The sequence below is a fragment of the Neurospora crassa genome, linkage group I (genome assembly GCF_000182925.2).
Source record: "Neurospora crassa OR74A linkage group I, whole genome shotgun sequence".
NCBI classification, from domain to species: Eukaryota; Fungi; Ascomycota; class Sordariomycetes; order Sordariales; family Sordariaceae; genus Neurospora; species Neurospora crassa.
The window spans coordinates 4,879,431-4,896,344 of NC_026501.1; the positions used below are offsets into that span (position 1 = coordinate 4,879,431).

At 46.8% G+C, this 16,914-nt stretch overlaps 3 protein-coding genes across 4 annotated transcripts; 2 read left to right on the forward strand and 1 right to left on the reverse strand.

Moving 5' to 3' along the window:
- Positions 1–4,930: 4,930 nt before the first annotated feature.
- On the forward strand, positions 4,931–6,799 carry NCU03198 (hypothetical protein; the record flags this gene model as incomplete). Its single annotated transcript, XM_960205.3, has 3 exons — positions 4,931–4,958; positions 5,036–5,898; positions 5,977–6,799. 3 exons carry the CDS (start codon positions 4,931–4,933, stop codon positions 6,370–6,372), a joined length of 1,287 nt encoding a protein of 428 aa, XP_965298.3. The 3' UTR covers positions 6,373–6,799.
- A 308-nt stretch (positions 6,800–7,107) lies between these two features.
- Positions 7,108–8,682, forward strand: NCU03199 (ATP synthase subunit H). The gene is made up of 3 exons (XM_960206.3): positions 7,108–7,197; positions 7,320–7,404; positions 7,875–8,682. Exons 1-3 carry the CDS (start codon positions 7,180–7,182, stop codon positions 8,144–8,146), a joined length of 375 nt encoding a protein of 124 aa, XP_965299.1. The 5' UTR covers positions 7,108–7,179; the 3' UTR covers positions 8,147–8,682.
- Positions 8,683–9,442: 760 nt separating this feature from the next.
- Positions 9,443–15,890, reverse strand: stk-10 (serine/threonine protein kinase-10). 2 transcript variants are annotated; one of them, XM_011394808.1, is made up of 4 exons: positions 14,882–15,890; positions 12,938–13,067; positions 11,808–12,316; positions 9,576–11,756 (listed from the first exon to the last, which is right to left on the reverse strand). In XM_011394808.1, the coding sequence occupies exons 1-4, from the start codon at positions 15,049–15,051 to the stop codon at positions 10,304–10,306; spliced, it is 2,262 nt and encodes a 753-aa protein (XP_011393110.1). In that variant the 5' UTR covers positions 15,052–15,890; the 3' UTR covers positions 9,576–10,303. The 2 variants fall into 2 exon arrangements, with proteins under 2 accessions (XP_011393109.1, XP_011393110.1); XM_011394807.1 differs by lacking the exon at positions 14,882–15,890 and having other exon boundaries at positions 9,443–11,756; positions 12,938–13,535.
- Between the last annotated feature and the right edge of the window lie 1,024 nt (positions 15,891–16,914).

Genomic DNA, 16,914 nt, shown 5'->3' on the forward strand with positions numbered 1-16,914 from the left:
TCAATACGAGTCTAATTTAATATAGTTAGTTTATATATTACTATTAATTATATTAAATTATTTACTATTAAAGAACGTAATTTATTTAGAGAGGTTGAGGTTAAGTAAGATAATAGCAAATTTTGTAAATAGCGGTTTAGGATAATACTACTTAGCGAGATCCTATATATATAATAAAATTATATAGAAGATATTATTAGCAATAATATAGCTGTAGGGATAAAGTAATTAGTCTCTTTGTATAATATTATATATATTACCGCTACCTATAATAACCGCCGTACCCGGGTTATTATATATAATAAGACTATTCCTAGGAAGGATTTTTATAATAAATATAATAATATTAAATATAAGAGCGTTATAAAATCGTACCTCTACTATACTAATTAATACTACTATTTTACTATATTATTTAAATTTCGGTTAACCGACCTACCCGCTAGTAAAATCCTAGCTACCCTATCCTCCTATAGTAGTATACCCTCTATTCTTACCCCCTCTCGTAGTTTAGTTAATCCTTTTATTACTCTAACCCTATAAGTAATTAATATACTATTATTACGAGGGTTACGGACTCTAGCCGGTACTAAGAAATTTAAGTACGTTATAATAAATATTATACTAGTAAAAGTTAAAAAGAATCTAAAGGAGGACCGGTAGTAAGAGGAGTGTACGGGGGTAAAGCTACGCGGTATTATATATTAGGAATTAGTATAGGTATAAACGTACGGTTTTGGCTATAAATATAAGAATTATAATAAGGCTATTAAGTATTAAATATATTATATTATAGATAGGAGTATAACTTATTATAATTTTAATATTAAAAATATAGGTAAATAAGTACGCGCTATATCGCTAAGGAAGGTTATAGTAATTAACCTACTATTTAAGTTAGTGCGAAATATATTAGGTAATAAAGTAATAGCCGCCTCTAGTACTAGTAATAATAGTAGTAAATATAGGGGAGGAGGTAATAATCTACTAATTAATATTAATATTATTAATAATATTAATAGTAGTAATAGTAGTACTAATATAGAGACTATAAATAGTCTACTATAAGCTACGCTAAGGAGGGACGATTTTAGAAGTTTATATTAATTATACCCTCCTCCCCTATACCCGCTATATTTACTACTATACTAGTACTTCCCTCCCTACTTTTAATATCCCTAAATCTAACTACTTTATACCGCCAGCAACTCTATTACTAATTCGGTAATTATTAGCAACTACAATTATAATATAGTAGACGTTCTCCCTCTATTAAGTAAAATAGTAATTATTAATTCGTATATACCGTTAGAGTATTTTACTACTACGTTTTATAGGCACCCGACCGACTACGAAACTCTTACTACTAAATACGCTAACGCTAACCCTCCTCCTATCTCTATAGTAACTATAGTATTTATTTAGCTATTAATATTACTATTAATTATACTACTATTAGTAATAGGCGAAGAGGACGAAGGCGAGGAGACTAGAGACTCCTTAGTAAAAGCCGGAGAATTATTTATATTATATCTACTTATACCTTCAATTTTCAATCTTCATTTATTACTACTACCCTCCGCCCCGCTTAATCGGCCGGCTAAAGAGATTATTACCGAATTCTTTAAAGCGTTCTATAAATATTATTATATTAGATTATTAATTAAAGTAATACTAGTATATAGAGCTCTAATTACTTTAAAGAATAAACTTCGGAATAAGGAGGTACTACCCGATATATTTGCGCTTAGAAAGTAGTTAGTAGAGTAATTTACAAGGCTAGGGTTTAATTACGACTTCTATATAGTATTTAAGGACGGTATTAAAAATTTCCTTAAAATTAAATACATAATACTAGTAATATAGTTAAGCTATAGTAAGTATACCCTCTAACCCCTATTACTATAACTTAATTAATTAATATATATTCTAAACCCGTAATTTAATACTACACTCGAATATAGCATTACTAAAACTCTCGCTTCTATAGCGGGTAGTACTACTACTAGCGGTCCTAACGAGCGATAACGATATTACAAGTCGATTTATAGCGAAAGAGGGGGGTTTCTAGCATTTTAGTATTATTATATAAATAAATATAATTTTTAGTACTTTTAACACTTCTAATACTTCTAGTATTTCTAGTATTTTTAATATTTTTAGTATACAATTTAATTTAATATATATAAATCCATCTCTCCCTTCTACACTCTCTACCGCCGCTTAAATACAATACCCGTCTCTCTATATTCAATTAATTCGTTAATATACAATTTGCTATACTCTTTATTAATATTATTAAATTAATCTATTACTAACTTTACGTTCTTAAAATAGCTATAGATCTATTATATTCTATACCCTACATCCTACGCTAATTGCTTAAGAAATACAATAAAATTATTATCTAATATCTTATTACTACTTTTATTACAATATACCTTCTTAAACTACTATTTAAAATCGCTAAAATATACCTTAATAGGGTTGAATTCGGGAGAGTACAATAGTAAATACTATAATAAAACCCCCTTCTAATTATACGCGTATTGGAATTCGGTATAGGGGTGCTAACTAGCGTTATTTATTATTAAAATACTATTGCAACCGGGAAATAGATTTATTTTAGGGAGTAGGCATTTCACTATCTAGTTCTAAACCCCGGCTAAATTTATTATACTTCTAAATACTAATATATTGAATAGCTTATTTATTATAATAGTTAGAAGGAAGTAATATTACGTATTGCGTACGAATTTACTTAATACTATTATAATAGCGCTGCGGGGTACTTAGCTAGTATAATGAATACCGTCCTTTCGGTTTGTATTAAATTTATTATAGAATACGAATATCTCTATAATAAATAAAGAGATTTTTAATATCTATTCGGCTATTAATATAAGGGATTATTGTAATACTTTTATATAGAGTCGCTTCTTCTTCTACTTCTCTTATTGAAGGTACCGCCGTATAGTCTTAATTGAAATGTATATGTTATATTCGTTAGTTAGAAAGGTACAAATCTCGTCGAAGTATAAATCGGGTTTTAATACGAGGAGGTTTATAATTTCCTTTATAATATTAATTATAATTAATAAAGTATAAGGAGTAATATAGTATACGCTATACCTTAAGCGCCTATATAGGAAGCTTTTTAGTATTCTAGGAAGCTCGCGACGGTAAAAATACTTTACTAATATCCGATAGAATACGTTTATATTTCTACGTACTCCTTATACTTATATTAATAGTCTTAATAACGTTATTAGGATGCTCGTTATTTATTAGTATTATTATTATTAATACCTTCTAGCGGGTATTAGGGTAGCGTACTATATTGATAATAGTTTAAAAGACAACGTAAATATCAAAATAAATAACTGTACGACGTAGAGCATCAAAATATCGACTTTTTACACCAGTTTTGGCCAGATTTTGATGTTAAACGATTGAGTTGAGTTGTGTAAAGCGATGTTAAATGGCTAGATTTGTCAAATGCGGTGTGTGTGTGTGTGCACGCACACACACCTCTTGCCAAGACTGCACAGGCGATTGAGTGTGGGAAAGATCAAGTCGGCTAGAGAAAATGGGGTTTCTAGTTGTCAACCCATAAACTTTTTGGTTTCTTTACCTTTTACTCCTTGGGCTTTGTGGAGAGTTCCTTCCCACGATGCCTTTGTTCGTTTCTTTGTTTTTCTTTTTTCTCTCTTTGTTGCTTTTTCTCTTTCTTCTTTTTGGAGCAGCAAGCCGAATGCTCAACACAGAAAGAAGCGAGCAGATACAGATTCGGAAAATTTTCGATACATCAAGGTATACCGTAATATGAATTACACGTACATAGCATCCGAATCAGGAATCATCGAGCAGACGATTTCTATCTGTAGCTAGGCAGAGACAGCCCTTAATGGTGTTGTGTGCAACCACGTCAGCGGTAGGTGCAGCTCGGTATAATACGGATTTCTTTCCGGTGGTGCGGCTGTGCCTGTACCGTGATTGTCAGTAACCAAGTACCTGGATAGAGACGCCACAACCATCGGATGGGTCAGGCAGGTCTAATGTTTTCTTTTGAGGTGAAATCTGGGAGAATCACCGTACCGTACAACCTTGAGTTTTGAAACACAATGGTTGTTGTGTAGCAAGCAGTCTTCAGCGTTTGTGACTCGGGTACACGAGGGGATTCAAACCCTTTCTGATTTTGCCTGACTGCTCAAATTTGATATACCAAGTATGCCAAGGTAAGATGTGCAGAGACGTACAAGGACTAAGAAAAACCGTGGAATCACAGTCCCATTACAAGACCCAAGTTCCTAAGATTTCCTCGAGGACGGACTCCGCCAAGTGTGATAAACCGATGCACTCGCGCTCCAGCCATGGCTTGGATGGCTTGAGATATTTATGCAGCTGGCGTTCGTCGGTTCGCGAGCTCGCAAGTCAGCCGTCAGTCATCAGCATGTGCGACGCCCTGCATTCCACAAAGTCTTCTGCAGATGAACCTCCACCTAAAATATGTAGTGGTGGCCGAGGTATGTACATTGGATTTGATGTGGGCCAAGGGATGAAAGAAACTTGGGTCGGCATCTGCTGCTGGCTGTCAAGCTACATGCGTATCTTTGTGTGGCCGTGCCATGTTTGAGACCAGATTCACATACAGCTGAAGTAGGTATATGGATGTGTATCTGCCCCTCCCCTCGCGCCTGCCATTGTCTCAAGACTTCAACGAAGTGCCAGCTTTTGTTAGAGTTGACCATCATCCAAACATTCATTTCATTGAGCCATCCCAACTCTTTCTGTTGCCAGGGACGAACTTATTAGATTCATTCCTACAACATTGTTCAGCCATTTGTAGACTCGGCCTCTATATCTTATCAATTTGGACGTGATAACTTTTACTCAACGACAATTGACCTGAATCATGAAGGCCATCAAGATGTCGCTGTTAGCCTCGGGGCTAATTGGTAGGTCCAATCTCAACATCATCACATATTCTCACGCACAAACAGTCTGATACTCACGGACGAACAAAATTCTGTAGCCAGCATTGCGGTCCACGCTACCACACCAAAGTACTGCGCCAGCGGTGCCGACAATGTCTGTTTTCGTTTTGGCATCCCCCAATCATCCGCCAACTCCGGAACCGGCAACATATATTTTCAAATCCAAGCGCCGTCGACATACTCATGGGTAGCTCTCGGCACGGGCGATCAGATGAAGGGGTCCAACATGTTCGTGATGTACCAAGATGGGTCGGGTAACCTGACGTTATCATCCCGCCTTGGCACCGGGCATTCGATGCCGGAGGAGGACACCAGTTCTTCGGCGGCAGCCTTGGGTCTGCTTGCGGGCAGCGGAGTGACAAATGGCGTCATGGTTGCAAACGTCGTCTGCCCAAACTGTGAAACTTGGAACGGAGGCTCGCTCAGCCTGACGGACACTGCGTCGAAATGGATTGCTGCGTGGAAGTCAGGACCATCTCTGGCGACTACGAGCAAGAGTGCAAGTATCAGTCAGCATGATGACCATGACCAGTTCCAACTCGATCTCACCAAGGCGACTATTTCTTCCGACAGTAACCCTTTCCTCGAGGCAGACACCGAAGACCCGGAAACCGGAAGCGGAGGTGGCAGCAACGGCGGAGGCGGCAGCGACGATCCTGGAGATGTTGTAGGACCTGGCAATCCATTCGCGCCTGTTATTGGTGGTAGGCGCAGGGATGCGGCTTTGGTTGCACATTCTGGCATCATGACGGCCACCTTTGCGGCTCTTTATCCCTTGGGCTCAATGCTCATGCCACTGGCCGGAAGCTGGATTGCCCACGCCGTTTGGCAGACCGTTGCCTTCCTCATGATGTGGATTGGCTTCGGCCTCGGTATTCATGTTGCGCAAGAAAGGAATATGGTATGTTAAGCGCTTGCTTTTGCTTGTTCTTGAACCACACACAAGGTTCAACTACAGCTGCTGACAGTTCGCAAAAAGCTCTTCAACAACACACACACCAAGCTCGGAACAGCCATTGTATTCCTCCTTCTTGTCCAGCCAGTACTCGGAATCATGCACCATAAATACTTCGTGAAGTACCGCGAACGCGGTGCGGTCAGTTATGCTCACATCTGGTGGGGTCGTATTCTCCTGATTCTTGCTGTCGTCAATGGTGGTCTTGGTCTCAAACTCACCGATGCCAGCAACTCGGCCGTCATTGCTTACTGCATTGTTGCAGCCGTCTGTTTTGGTATCTACGCCATTATCAAGTCATGGGCAATCATCCGCCGTGGCCGTCAGGGTGGTGCTCATTTCCGGAAAAGTGACAACTTCACTCATCAACAGCGATATCCAGTTGGTCGGCAACCTTACAAGCCAAGAAACCGGGTATAAGGAAGGGAAGAAGTCTTGAGAAAGCAGCAAGCATAGCTATGCTGGCTTGGAAATGAACATTTGAAGATAGTCAGCGGTAGTTTCCCGTGTTGGCTTGAGGGAATACGATGTTTTGGGAGATACCAATTATAGACAGGAGGCTTGTGTTTAACAAGAGATGGGATGAAACGGTGATCTGATGTTGATCCATCACTGATGAGTGGTGACGGTCTTGGCTGGCGCTGGCTAGATGTGGTTGAAGCTGTACATTAAACACATATCAACAACCAGGGAAACATTGTGTAATTGTAAAGTAATGAAACACAAGCTTGGGTTGAGCTAGATCAGTCATGACAAGAACACAGTGGAAGCCGACTTTTGGACCAACCTTATGTCAGACTAAAGAGTGGAAACTGGGGATGTCCCCACTCACCACCCTGGCTTCTCCTCATCAACCGCAAAACCATGAGGTCCTACCATTGGCATTTGATGTTGGAAGTCGGAGCACCAGCGTTCATTATATCAATGCTGTGAGAATCTCATATAAACACTTCCCCCTCACAACGTTTTCGTAGATTCCACGCCTTTCAGTCGTGGTAATTGCCTGGGGCCGATGACTGATATCACGTGACAGCATCGGCGTTTGGTACACCTGCCATGGCCCATGTGGGAGGGGTGAAAGAACGTCCGTGCACGCCGGACCCGAGAACCTCCAATGGATGTCCAACCGGGATATTTTGAAAAGTCTCGCAAGCAACGACCTCCACCGTGACCTTCAGTTCGCTACCTCTCCTCGCAGCGTCACGCATCTCGCCCAGCACATTCAAAATGCTTTCCCGGACTTCGGTACGTCATTTTTACTGGGCGACTGCCACAATCGATGCCGGGTCGCAGCTCGGAATCGAAACACCAAGGCTGGCCAACAGCGACAACCATCGGAATCGGACAATGAGCTAATCAACGCACAGAGCGCCCGCCAGGCCGTCGCGGCCGTTGCCCGCCTCGCCCGCCCCCAGATGAGGACCTTCATCGCGCCCACCGTCTCGCGGAGAGGTACGTCCCTTTCTCTCTTGTGTCCCAACCACTTTACACCCTCGGGTCGACGGATAGGTTGGATAGCTCCGGGCATGGACGACGACTAGCGTACGATACGGTCCCGACTCCTCGATGGCGACTTTACGAACACCTTCCGGGATAGCTCGGTTACGACACCCGACTAGCTTATGTGAAACGACGACAAACAACGCCCTTTACCTCGATCCCTTGGTCGATGTATGTCGATCAATGTCAGCAATTCGATTATACAAGCAGTCACTGTTCTTAACATACGACCCGCGATCCTGTTCTCTTCCATCTGCCATCGATTCGCTCCAGCCTGCCTCGTCGCACGCCGCCCGACAGCTCGTCCAACCTCTCAATGCCCCAATATAATTTAGCCGACGTGTTCCATCTATCTATTTACTCGCCCGTCCCTTATTGCGGATCTTGGTTCTGACATCATTTGCCCGTGTTCTTCTATCTAGCCGACTTCGTCCAGGAGCTCTACCTCAAGGAGCTCAAGGCGTACAAGCCCACCCCCATCAAAGAGTCCGACGCTCTCGGCCAGGTTGCCACCTTCAACCTCCCCAAGCCCCCCAAGTCCCCCGAGGAAGCCGACCTCGCCTCCAGCCTGAAGGAGTACGAGAACATGGCCGTCGAGGTCGAAGGCCAGGAGGGTGCCGATGCCGCTGCCCCAGCCGCCGTTGTCGAGGACTGGCTCGTCGAGGAGGAGGAGGAGGAGGGTGCCCACCACTAAGCGACTCGTTTCATCTCGTTCGGTACTCATCCAGTCGCTTCGCTCCCGATCATCTAATCCAGACATCGTTTAAACCCAGTCTTCTCAAAATAGACCCCAAATCCGAGATTTTGAGAAAGAAAGGAGAAAACGGGAAAAAAGCCTACGAAAAAGATGGAAACAGATGTTGCGATCGACCGATACCTCCCAACCAGCCAGTGTCTTGATATATTCCATGCGCGGATCATCCCATCGTTTCCAGCCTCTCCTTCCTCCGCTCTCCATCTAATGCCAACTACCGACACGACATGGGCTTAGTGATGGGCTGATGGTGGTGTGCGCATGTTTCATATGGCGCTTCCATGACTGGAGAGGAACCTCTTGTCATAAATGGTTGAACGAAGCCAGCTCCCGTGTGTCTGTAGAGAAGTAAAATTACGTGTACAATTTCCAATCTACAGTATAAGCAGTCATGCGCTGTAGGACTGACGAGTACAGTACATGTTTTCTAACACATTATGAGTCGACATCAGACCAATGCAATAACCAGGACGCGAGCAACTCGGGCTAACTCTTAAAGGTCATCCGATCGGCCAACGTAAATGGCAGTAAACTCCATACATCTTCTTTCTCTGAAAGTTTGCCAGCGCCAGTGTCTAGCATGTACTTGCATACCCGGTGTCATGATACTGTCTGCATTCTCAAACATAAGATATCCCCTCTGCCGAACCCGTCTTTTCTCTCTCTCGCTTTTTTTTTTTTTTTTTTTCTAAAAAAAAATATTTATTATATATATATATACATATATCATGACGTGTATCCCCAAATATCACCCCCATGATGACACATTACAGCACCTACCAAATCCCAGGGCTTCAAGCAGGTCTTTGGGATTCCAATCCCATCTATCCTTACACATGAGAGCCTTCAACACTTTCATCTGATATAGACTAGCTTCCTCCTGACTTTCGTCAATTCTTTTGGCAGGTCAGCCCTCAAACTCCGTTCCGTGACAATCAACTCTCTTCGTCCCTGCTTATCCGTAGGAAAAGATAAATCGCATGAAGCCTGCAAGATAATACGGCCTTGAATAATTTGGAAACTCTTCCTGTAAACGGAGACAGTCGAAAAGGGGGTTTATCTTATGCTACCTCGACGTTCAGTGCTCGACATAATACTAGTCAATCCCGAAGTACAAACCCAGTATCAATGCTCTTCATGTATTCTGAGGTGTTCTACTGTAGTTTATTTCACGAGTAAGCATTATTTGTTCGGTTGCTTTTCAGTAGCCACTACAGTTCACACAAGCAAATGACACCGACAAGAAACTTCTTTGCTCGAATAATGTTAATGCAATAATCCAATCTCTCCCCATCTCCTGTCAGTTTGAGCGAGAGAGACAAGCCCAGCAGCATCTTTTTCTTCCAATGTGCGTTGACAAGCCACGTGTACTCGGTACTCTGTCATTCAGCTAGCGCGCTATGTTGATGAAGAATAGACGTACATAATACAAACTCCTCTCTCATTCACTTCACTCACTCATTGATCACATAGTTGCCCGTATATGTATGCTGATGTCTGCTCATCGATCTCATCATCCTGACAGGGTACAAACAATACGCATCTCTCTTCTCATCCGCCCGTAACAAAACAGAAGCTTTTATGACAATAGCAACACCAAGCAAGCGAGAACAGACAGTAAGCGCAAAAACCACGCTTCACCAAAGAAGCAACCGACGCGCACAATACAACCGCCTTCCAACACTTCCCTTCCCTTCTCTTGTTTCTTTCTTGTTTAATCATGCCTTCTCGTGCGATGCATACTCCTGCTTCATTCAACAAGCAGGCTCAGAAACGCCCTATCAGTCAATCAATCAACCAATCAACCACCGTTAACGCCCCGCCTATACAGTGTGCTGTTCAGTTGCAAGCCAGACATCCGAATAATATACCAATTTGTATTTGAACCATCTTTTGTTTGAGAAATGCATGTTTGCCATGGTTGATGCTCGTTGAAGTCATCGTTAGCACGAAAAAAAGAAAAGAATGACCATCTTTCTTCTTTCTTATACCGCTACCATATCTGAAGCCGGGTGAAGGGGAGAGCTACATCAAAGCCAACAGACAGAGGAAATAACTCGCTACCGAACAAAAGAAGGGCTGTGCGGCGTAGGCCATTCAAGGGTCGAAGTTGGTTCCACCAAACATCTGGTCTTCAGTCGTGTTAGACTTAACGACACCGCTCATTCGATTCGCAGCTCGTTGGTCGGCCCCATGAACGTCTTCCCAATCATCTGTCCTCCGGCGATCCGCGACGTCGTCCATTTCATCATCCTCGTATCTGTTATAGTGACGATCGTGCATGTTCTCTTCAAGCGCGCTTTCGTCAACAAACGTAAAGCCTTGGAAGTTGGCTTGTACCGAAGGTGAGAGCGGAGTGGACGTGGCATAGCCTCTGGCTAGCGCAGCTGCACGCTCATTGAGTGATCCGTTGGCGTTGAGAGCATTCGTGAATTCGGGGTCAAAATATGACACATCGGTGTCACTCTTGAGCTGCGGCTTAAAAGGCGGTGTAATGAGCTTCTTGGAAAGCGCATCCCAGTCGATATCGGCGAAAAAGGCATGCCTCTTCAACTCCTCGGCATCGTCGGTAGCACCAAGGCGGTGCTTGGGGTTTCGGTTTAGAAGTCCCTTTACGAAATTTCGGCCTTCTAGAGAGAGTGTGTCGCGCGGGAATCTAACCTTGCCAAAGGCAATGTTCTTGTACATTTGTTGCGTGTCTTCAGCATAAAATGGACTCCAGCCGCAGCACATCTCGAAAACGAGAACGCCCAGAGACCAAAAGTCGACCATCTTGGTGTAACCAGCTTCATCGAGAAGAACTTCGGGTGCTAGGTACTCGGTTGTACCGCAGAAAGTGTTTGTGGTGTCGTTCTTCGTCAGATTGGCCTTGGAAAGACCGAAATCGCAGAGAGCGATGTGGCCATTGGCGTCCAGGAGGATGTTCTCTGGCTTGAGATCGCGGTATACAATGTCATTTTCGTGTAGGTGTTGGATCGCAAGGATGAGCTCCGCAATGTAGAACTTTGCGCGCTTCTCCTCGAACTTGCCATCCTTCTGCAAGTGCCAAAATAGCTCTCCACCTGACATGTAGTCCGTCACAAGATAAAGATCCGATGGTGTTTGGAAGGAGAACTTCAGCCCCACGATAAAAGGTGAGTCGGACATGGCCGTACGGACCAAGATGTTGCGCTCGCCCACTGTATGTGCCACCTCTTTCTTCTGGACAATCACCTTCTTAGACAGGACCTTCATGGCATAGATCCGACCGGTGTCCTTCTTCCGAACCTGATACACCTGACCGAATGTGCCTTTTCCAATAAGTCGGAGAATCTGGAAGTCCTCGGGACCAAAATGCTTCTGTTCGGCTCTCTGGTAGTGCGCTTCGACGTAAAGTTCGCCCGTCGGCGCATTCTCGGCCATGGTGTCGGCATGGCCTTGCAGGGGAAACCAACCTCGGATTGGCTCGGCTTTGTTGGCCTGGAAGTCGACGTGTCCAAGAAACTCCTCACCAGATGGCCCTTGGCCATATACGGAGATGTCGACAAGCATGTCCGAGTCTACCACATCACTAGAGACTCGTCAGTATTTTAAGCATAACCCCACGTATCGGGTCACTTACAAAACGGCCTCAGCGTCCCAGGTGGGATTAGTGAAAGACCGCCGAGATTGGGACGAGTTGCGCCTCCGAAACGTGTTGAAGTCAGTAAGACTTGTGTTGCTACTCTGCCGACTTCGCATGGGAATTGCCATCGGTCGGCCGGAGTCACTGCTTTGACGTTGAATAGGGATACCGCCTGTCTGGACGGCTGCGATTGCGGCGTCATCGTCATTCTCAGCCGCACGGCGAGGGCCTGGCGAAATCAGCTCGCTACGCTGAAAGACCACGACCACATATGGATCTCGGCACCTCCTCAAGCCCCGTGCCTCTCCGACCTTGATTGTAAGCTTTCCCCTCGATGCTGGGGCTCCTCCAGAAGATGTGGAGGGTGTTGGTGTTTGGGATGCTGTGCGGTTATCCCTTTCAGTACTTCCTTCGCTGTTCGTCCTGCTCGTCTCCTGAGGCTGCTTTTCCTCACTTTGCGACGGTTGGGTGGTCGAAAGCGCACGTGTCGGGGTAGAAGCACCGCTCTTTGTAGCAGTCACATCTGTTAGCTTCGTAAGATGCGCAACAGACGGAGACGGATAGGAAAGGTCTTCTGGTTCTCCAGAACTACCGCGCAACAAACTCGTGGAATTTGGGACATTGGGGGCAGGGCTAGCAGGATTTGACAGATGAGGTGCGGGCACGCTCGAACCATCAACTGTGGCCGTCAAGGGCGCCAGCAGCGACGACCTACGCGCAACACCGATTCCCCTCCCACCGTCCGGCACGTTCATTTGATGAAGGCTGGCTGGTCGTGAGCTTGGAGGGGGAGTAGCATCTCTTGGCTTCTCACTGCCCGCGTCGCCCTTGAAGTTACGCACCGATGACCGTTGCGACGTGGGAGGGGTTGGGTATGGGTGCATTTGGTCATCTGCTGGCGGTGTGCCATCTGCCACGGATCCCAAAGCCTCGTGAGCCAAGAGAAGTGATCCCTCGTCTCCCGAGACACTGTGTGTTTCCTGTTCAACGGCACTCGATGGGAGCCGAGGGGTGAGGCTAGCCCGAGGAGATTCCTCGGTCTGAGGCGCAACGGCTTCGGAGGCAGCTGTGGTTTGCTCGTTCGCCTTAAAGGGCAGGAAGCGCGAAAAGGAGCTTTGGGAACGAACCTGGTTGAAATAGCTCATAATGCCCGGCAGCCGCTTGTCATGGAGATCAGGCTGCGGGGTTGCGACCCCTGAGCGTGGTGAGTCTAAGCCGATCTGGTCCGATCCGTCCTCCTCGGTTGCGGCAGGCCTGCTGCGCTTGTTAATATCTTCCATGATGATAGAAGTCTAGACAGTACACAAGATGACAGGAGTATTAAGCTTTGATGGGGCGAAAAAAAATGCTGTGGGGGTGAGGGGAAACAGAGGTGAGGTCGGGTATGGTTTGGTATGTAGCGGAAAGAAACAAAAAAAGCAGTCGTTCGTGGTGGGAAATCCGCTAACTCATGATGGATAGTTGTGTGAAATTGAGTGGGCTGGGGGTAGTGAAGCCAGTGAGCTTGCCCCTGATGAGCTGTCCCAGGCGGAGGGGTGGATATACAGGGCATCGATGACGAGAGCAACCGGGGAATTATCTGGTTTGCTCAAAAGGGATCGTCCCAAAGCCAGAAGCCCAAAGAGACGCTTCCCTGTTCAGAGCCTGTTCGAAGTGTAAAGCCAGTCAAAGCACTATCCGAGGCAACAAGGCAAAAGCGCCTGGTAACGACAAAATCCGTTGCTTTCTTGAGCCAAGAAAAAAAGAAAAAAATACTAAAAAAAACTAGAAAAAAAATCCGTTTCAAACGAGCGAGGATGTACACCAAAGTACCCTTGATGCTTGCCATGTGGGTTGCCGCCGATGAGGATGGGTGGGGTGCCTGGCCCTCGAGCCACAAGCAGGCCCACAACTATGTAGAGGCAACAGAGCGGGTACTTGCCCAGTTCCAAGGCCCCGAGAAGATCAGGTCGGACAGAAGGGGGGGGAGACCGGAAGGGTGGGTGGAAGGATTTCAGGGCATTTCGTGGGCATCGTGGACATCAGTCAGCGAGTCAGACCACCCAGGATGTCGCAATCCTCGCTGTCTCTGTAACTCCAGTAACCTCAGGCTGTGCACCTATCACCACCGCAGACCCTCCAGCACCTGGCAGGACTCAGGAAACGTAACACAGCGGGTTTGCATTGCCAAAGGGGATGCTAATGCGGCATATCCGCACGCCGATGCACCTATGGTGTGCCAGTGTGCCAGAAGCCAGCACAAGGGAGTTTCCGGTAGGCGGGGCCCGGGCCCTACCCTGGGATTGGTCCCGCCCTGTCTGGACGGAGATCCGCTGATTTATAGCGATGACGGCGCTAGCCTGACTCAACGTGATGCAAAGGGCTGTCCAAACGGTGACGGCCGGGACTCCAGCAGAGAAAGGGGGGAGGACGTCGTGATGGAGCCATGAGCTGATGGACTTTGCGAGTTCTTGATGGTGGTGGAGAAGCAAAAGAAGGGGTGTTTCTGCCTGGCAGCACCATCAGGTATGACATCGAAAACTGGGTTTGGGGAAAGGGGGGAAAATCGATTTGCGACATCCAAATAACATCATCTGGGTGGCTGAGCATCGACTCGTCCGCTGACAACACCTTGACGTTACGCCGCAACGCCCACGCTGACTGCCTCGAATAGAGTGCATCCAGGTTTCATGCCGACTTTTGGACTGCGATGTTTGACAGCGCAGGTGTAGGTGCCCAGAGCCTGGATCGGATCTCAGGGTCCTTGGAATAACACCTGCACTACAATAACGGCAGGAACCCTTAAAGTCTGGCCGTCGAGTAGATTGTGGCTAAACGATGCTCGGGCTTCCAGAAGCCCAACGGAAGCCGGCAATGATAAGGGTAAAGTAGGGTGCCCTGATTGGAGCAAATGCGATTTGTAATTGGGACTTCCAGAGCAGTGGAACTCCAACGACAGGCATTGTGCAACGAAACGAGGGCCCAGAAGTGCATGGAAAGGTGCTTGGGAATACAGGATAGGTAGAAGGGCTTGGGTGAGTGATAATCTCCATGCGTCCAACTCCTTGTGTACAGGAAAGCCGCACACTTACCTGGACGACATCATGGCTTGGGTTGCCCTCTTGAGCAGGTCGAAACCTCCGGCGCCGTGACCGTGACCGTGGCCGTGGCCGTGGCCGTGACCGTGACCGTGACCGTGAGAACCGGCGGAGTGGCTAGCGGGCGCGGTCTGTCCGGCAGCACTTTCGGCAGGGCCTGACATGTTGCCTCTTGCTCCACGAGTAGCGAGCACTCAAAACGCCAGTTGCCAGGCTGGATGTGATGCGATTATGATATACAGGCCGCCTCGGACCGGGTCGTTGTCGATTGCTGCTATGTTGCTTTTCCTAGAGTACCGCCCGTGCGCGATCACAGTATCGTGTCGCTCGCGGGGCTCTCGTCCCGATCGTCGGTCGCGTCTGTGTTGGGAGATCGGCGCTGTCACGGCCGCTGCAGATGTTGCGGTCGCCGGGTATGTACACGGTATCTGACGTCGTCGCTTCGTGCAGGTGTTTGTAGAGAGTACCGATATGCCCCCGAGCGCGGGGGAGCTAAGTTATAAACGACTTCAGAGAAGGCGGCGGATAGTAATGTGCTGTCTGCCAGACTCCGATGGTTGTGGTGGCAGCTAAAAAGGTCGCGGGGTAAGACGGGAGTCTAAAGCGTAGCGGGAGAGGGGCCTTCCATTCTGGGTGGGAGCAGCCCAGCATTAAGAATTCCACTTGCCGGTGCTAGTCGAAGGTGAGGGCACCGACCACGAAACCCGAACCGACGGCAACCTGAACGGGCTGCCCTGTATGAATGGAGGCTTCCACTTGTGCCCAAAAAGCACTGCTGCACACCTAAAAGGCTCCGCCCCGCGCTTCCTGATATAGATATGCTCGCCGTGCGCGCTGTCTCTTCTGTTTCGCCCTTGTCGTAACGAGTGAAAGGCGTTACTCACCCGAAGAGACAGTGCCAGAACTCGAGAAATCCACTCGGGCAGGCTGTCAAGAAGTGGGGCAGAAAATGACCTCCTAGCGGGCGGAGACGGGACCTACCCTCGTTTTCGGGGTCAAGCCAACGTCGTCCAGTCAAAAGCGCGAGACAGGACGCTATGTATGTAGAAAGGTGAAAGGGCAGGTCCGACCCAACGTGTAGAACTGCTCGCCGAGCGAGTCCGGGTGTTGGCCTGGGACCAGAGGCAGCGGGGCTCAAAACTCTCAGTCGACGAAGGCTTGTGACAGCCGCCCAACAACACCTGTTTCAGTCTGGTACTTGTCCTCTCCTAACTCGTTGCTCAGTCCCGTTTTTCCGCGCTGCGTTTCAATCTATCACCACAGTCTGCAGGTTCCTCTTCCTCCTCTGTCCACGATCTTGCTTCGGTGGTTGGCAACTGAAGCACCGAAGAGGGAAAGATACTCCGTGTGGTCAACTCCGCGCAGGGTTAGGCAATGCGCTTGTGGAGTTTTCACCGACCACACATCCACACGCATCACTCCAACCTCAAATTTGGCAGAATCTGCATCTGCTGCGCTGGAGAGGGACGAAGACAACTTGATCGGCCTCCGGGGTCAATGTGGTGAGAGATGCGATGTAGTTGTACATACCTTACGCACGTAGAAGTGCTCTGATAGGTGAAATGGCAAATTCGACACTGCACTGTGTACAAAACATAGGACCTATTTAGTACCAGCATGCAGTGAAAGCCCTGCAAATGGCATAGGATTGACAAAATGGATTATACACAGTCAAGTACGGTGTTGATGTTCCTTGGGAGGGGAGGAACCAGGATGCAATGATAAAATCAGTGACGGATCATAAACGTATCAAAGGCGGCCTCAAAACATTCGTTGGTTATTGACAGGGGAAATTAAACATGTTGGCCGCCGGACACGTATAAGAAAAAGGATTGTCGATTCTGCCCCCCTTGCATGTCCGAGTTGAAGTTGTAAGGGTTTGAGATACGTACCACAGATCGAGAGGCAAGCTGCAAGGGGGCACGTCATAAAGAGGAAGATGGCGGGTTTGAAATTATTCCCTACCGCCGCGTTAGCATCACCGCTTCTATGACCGCTTTGGGGGCTTGAAGACAACGTAACTCCAA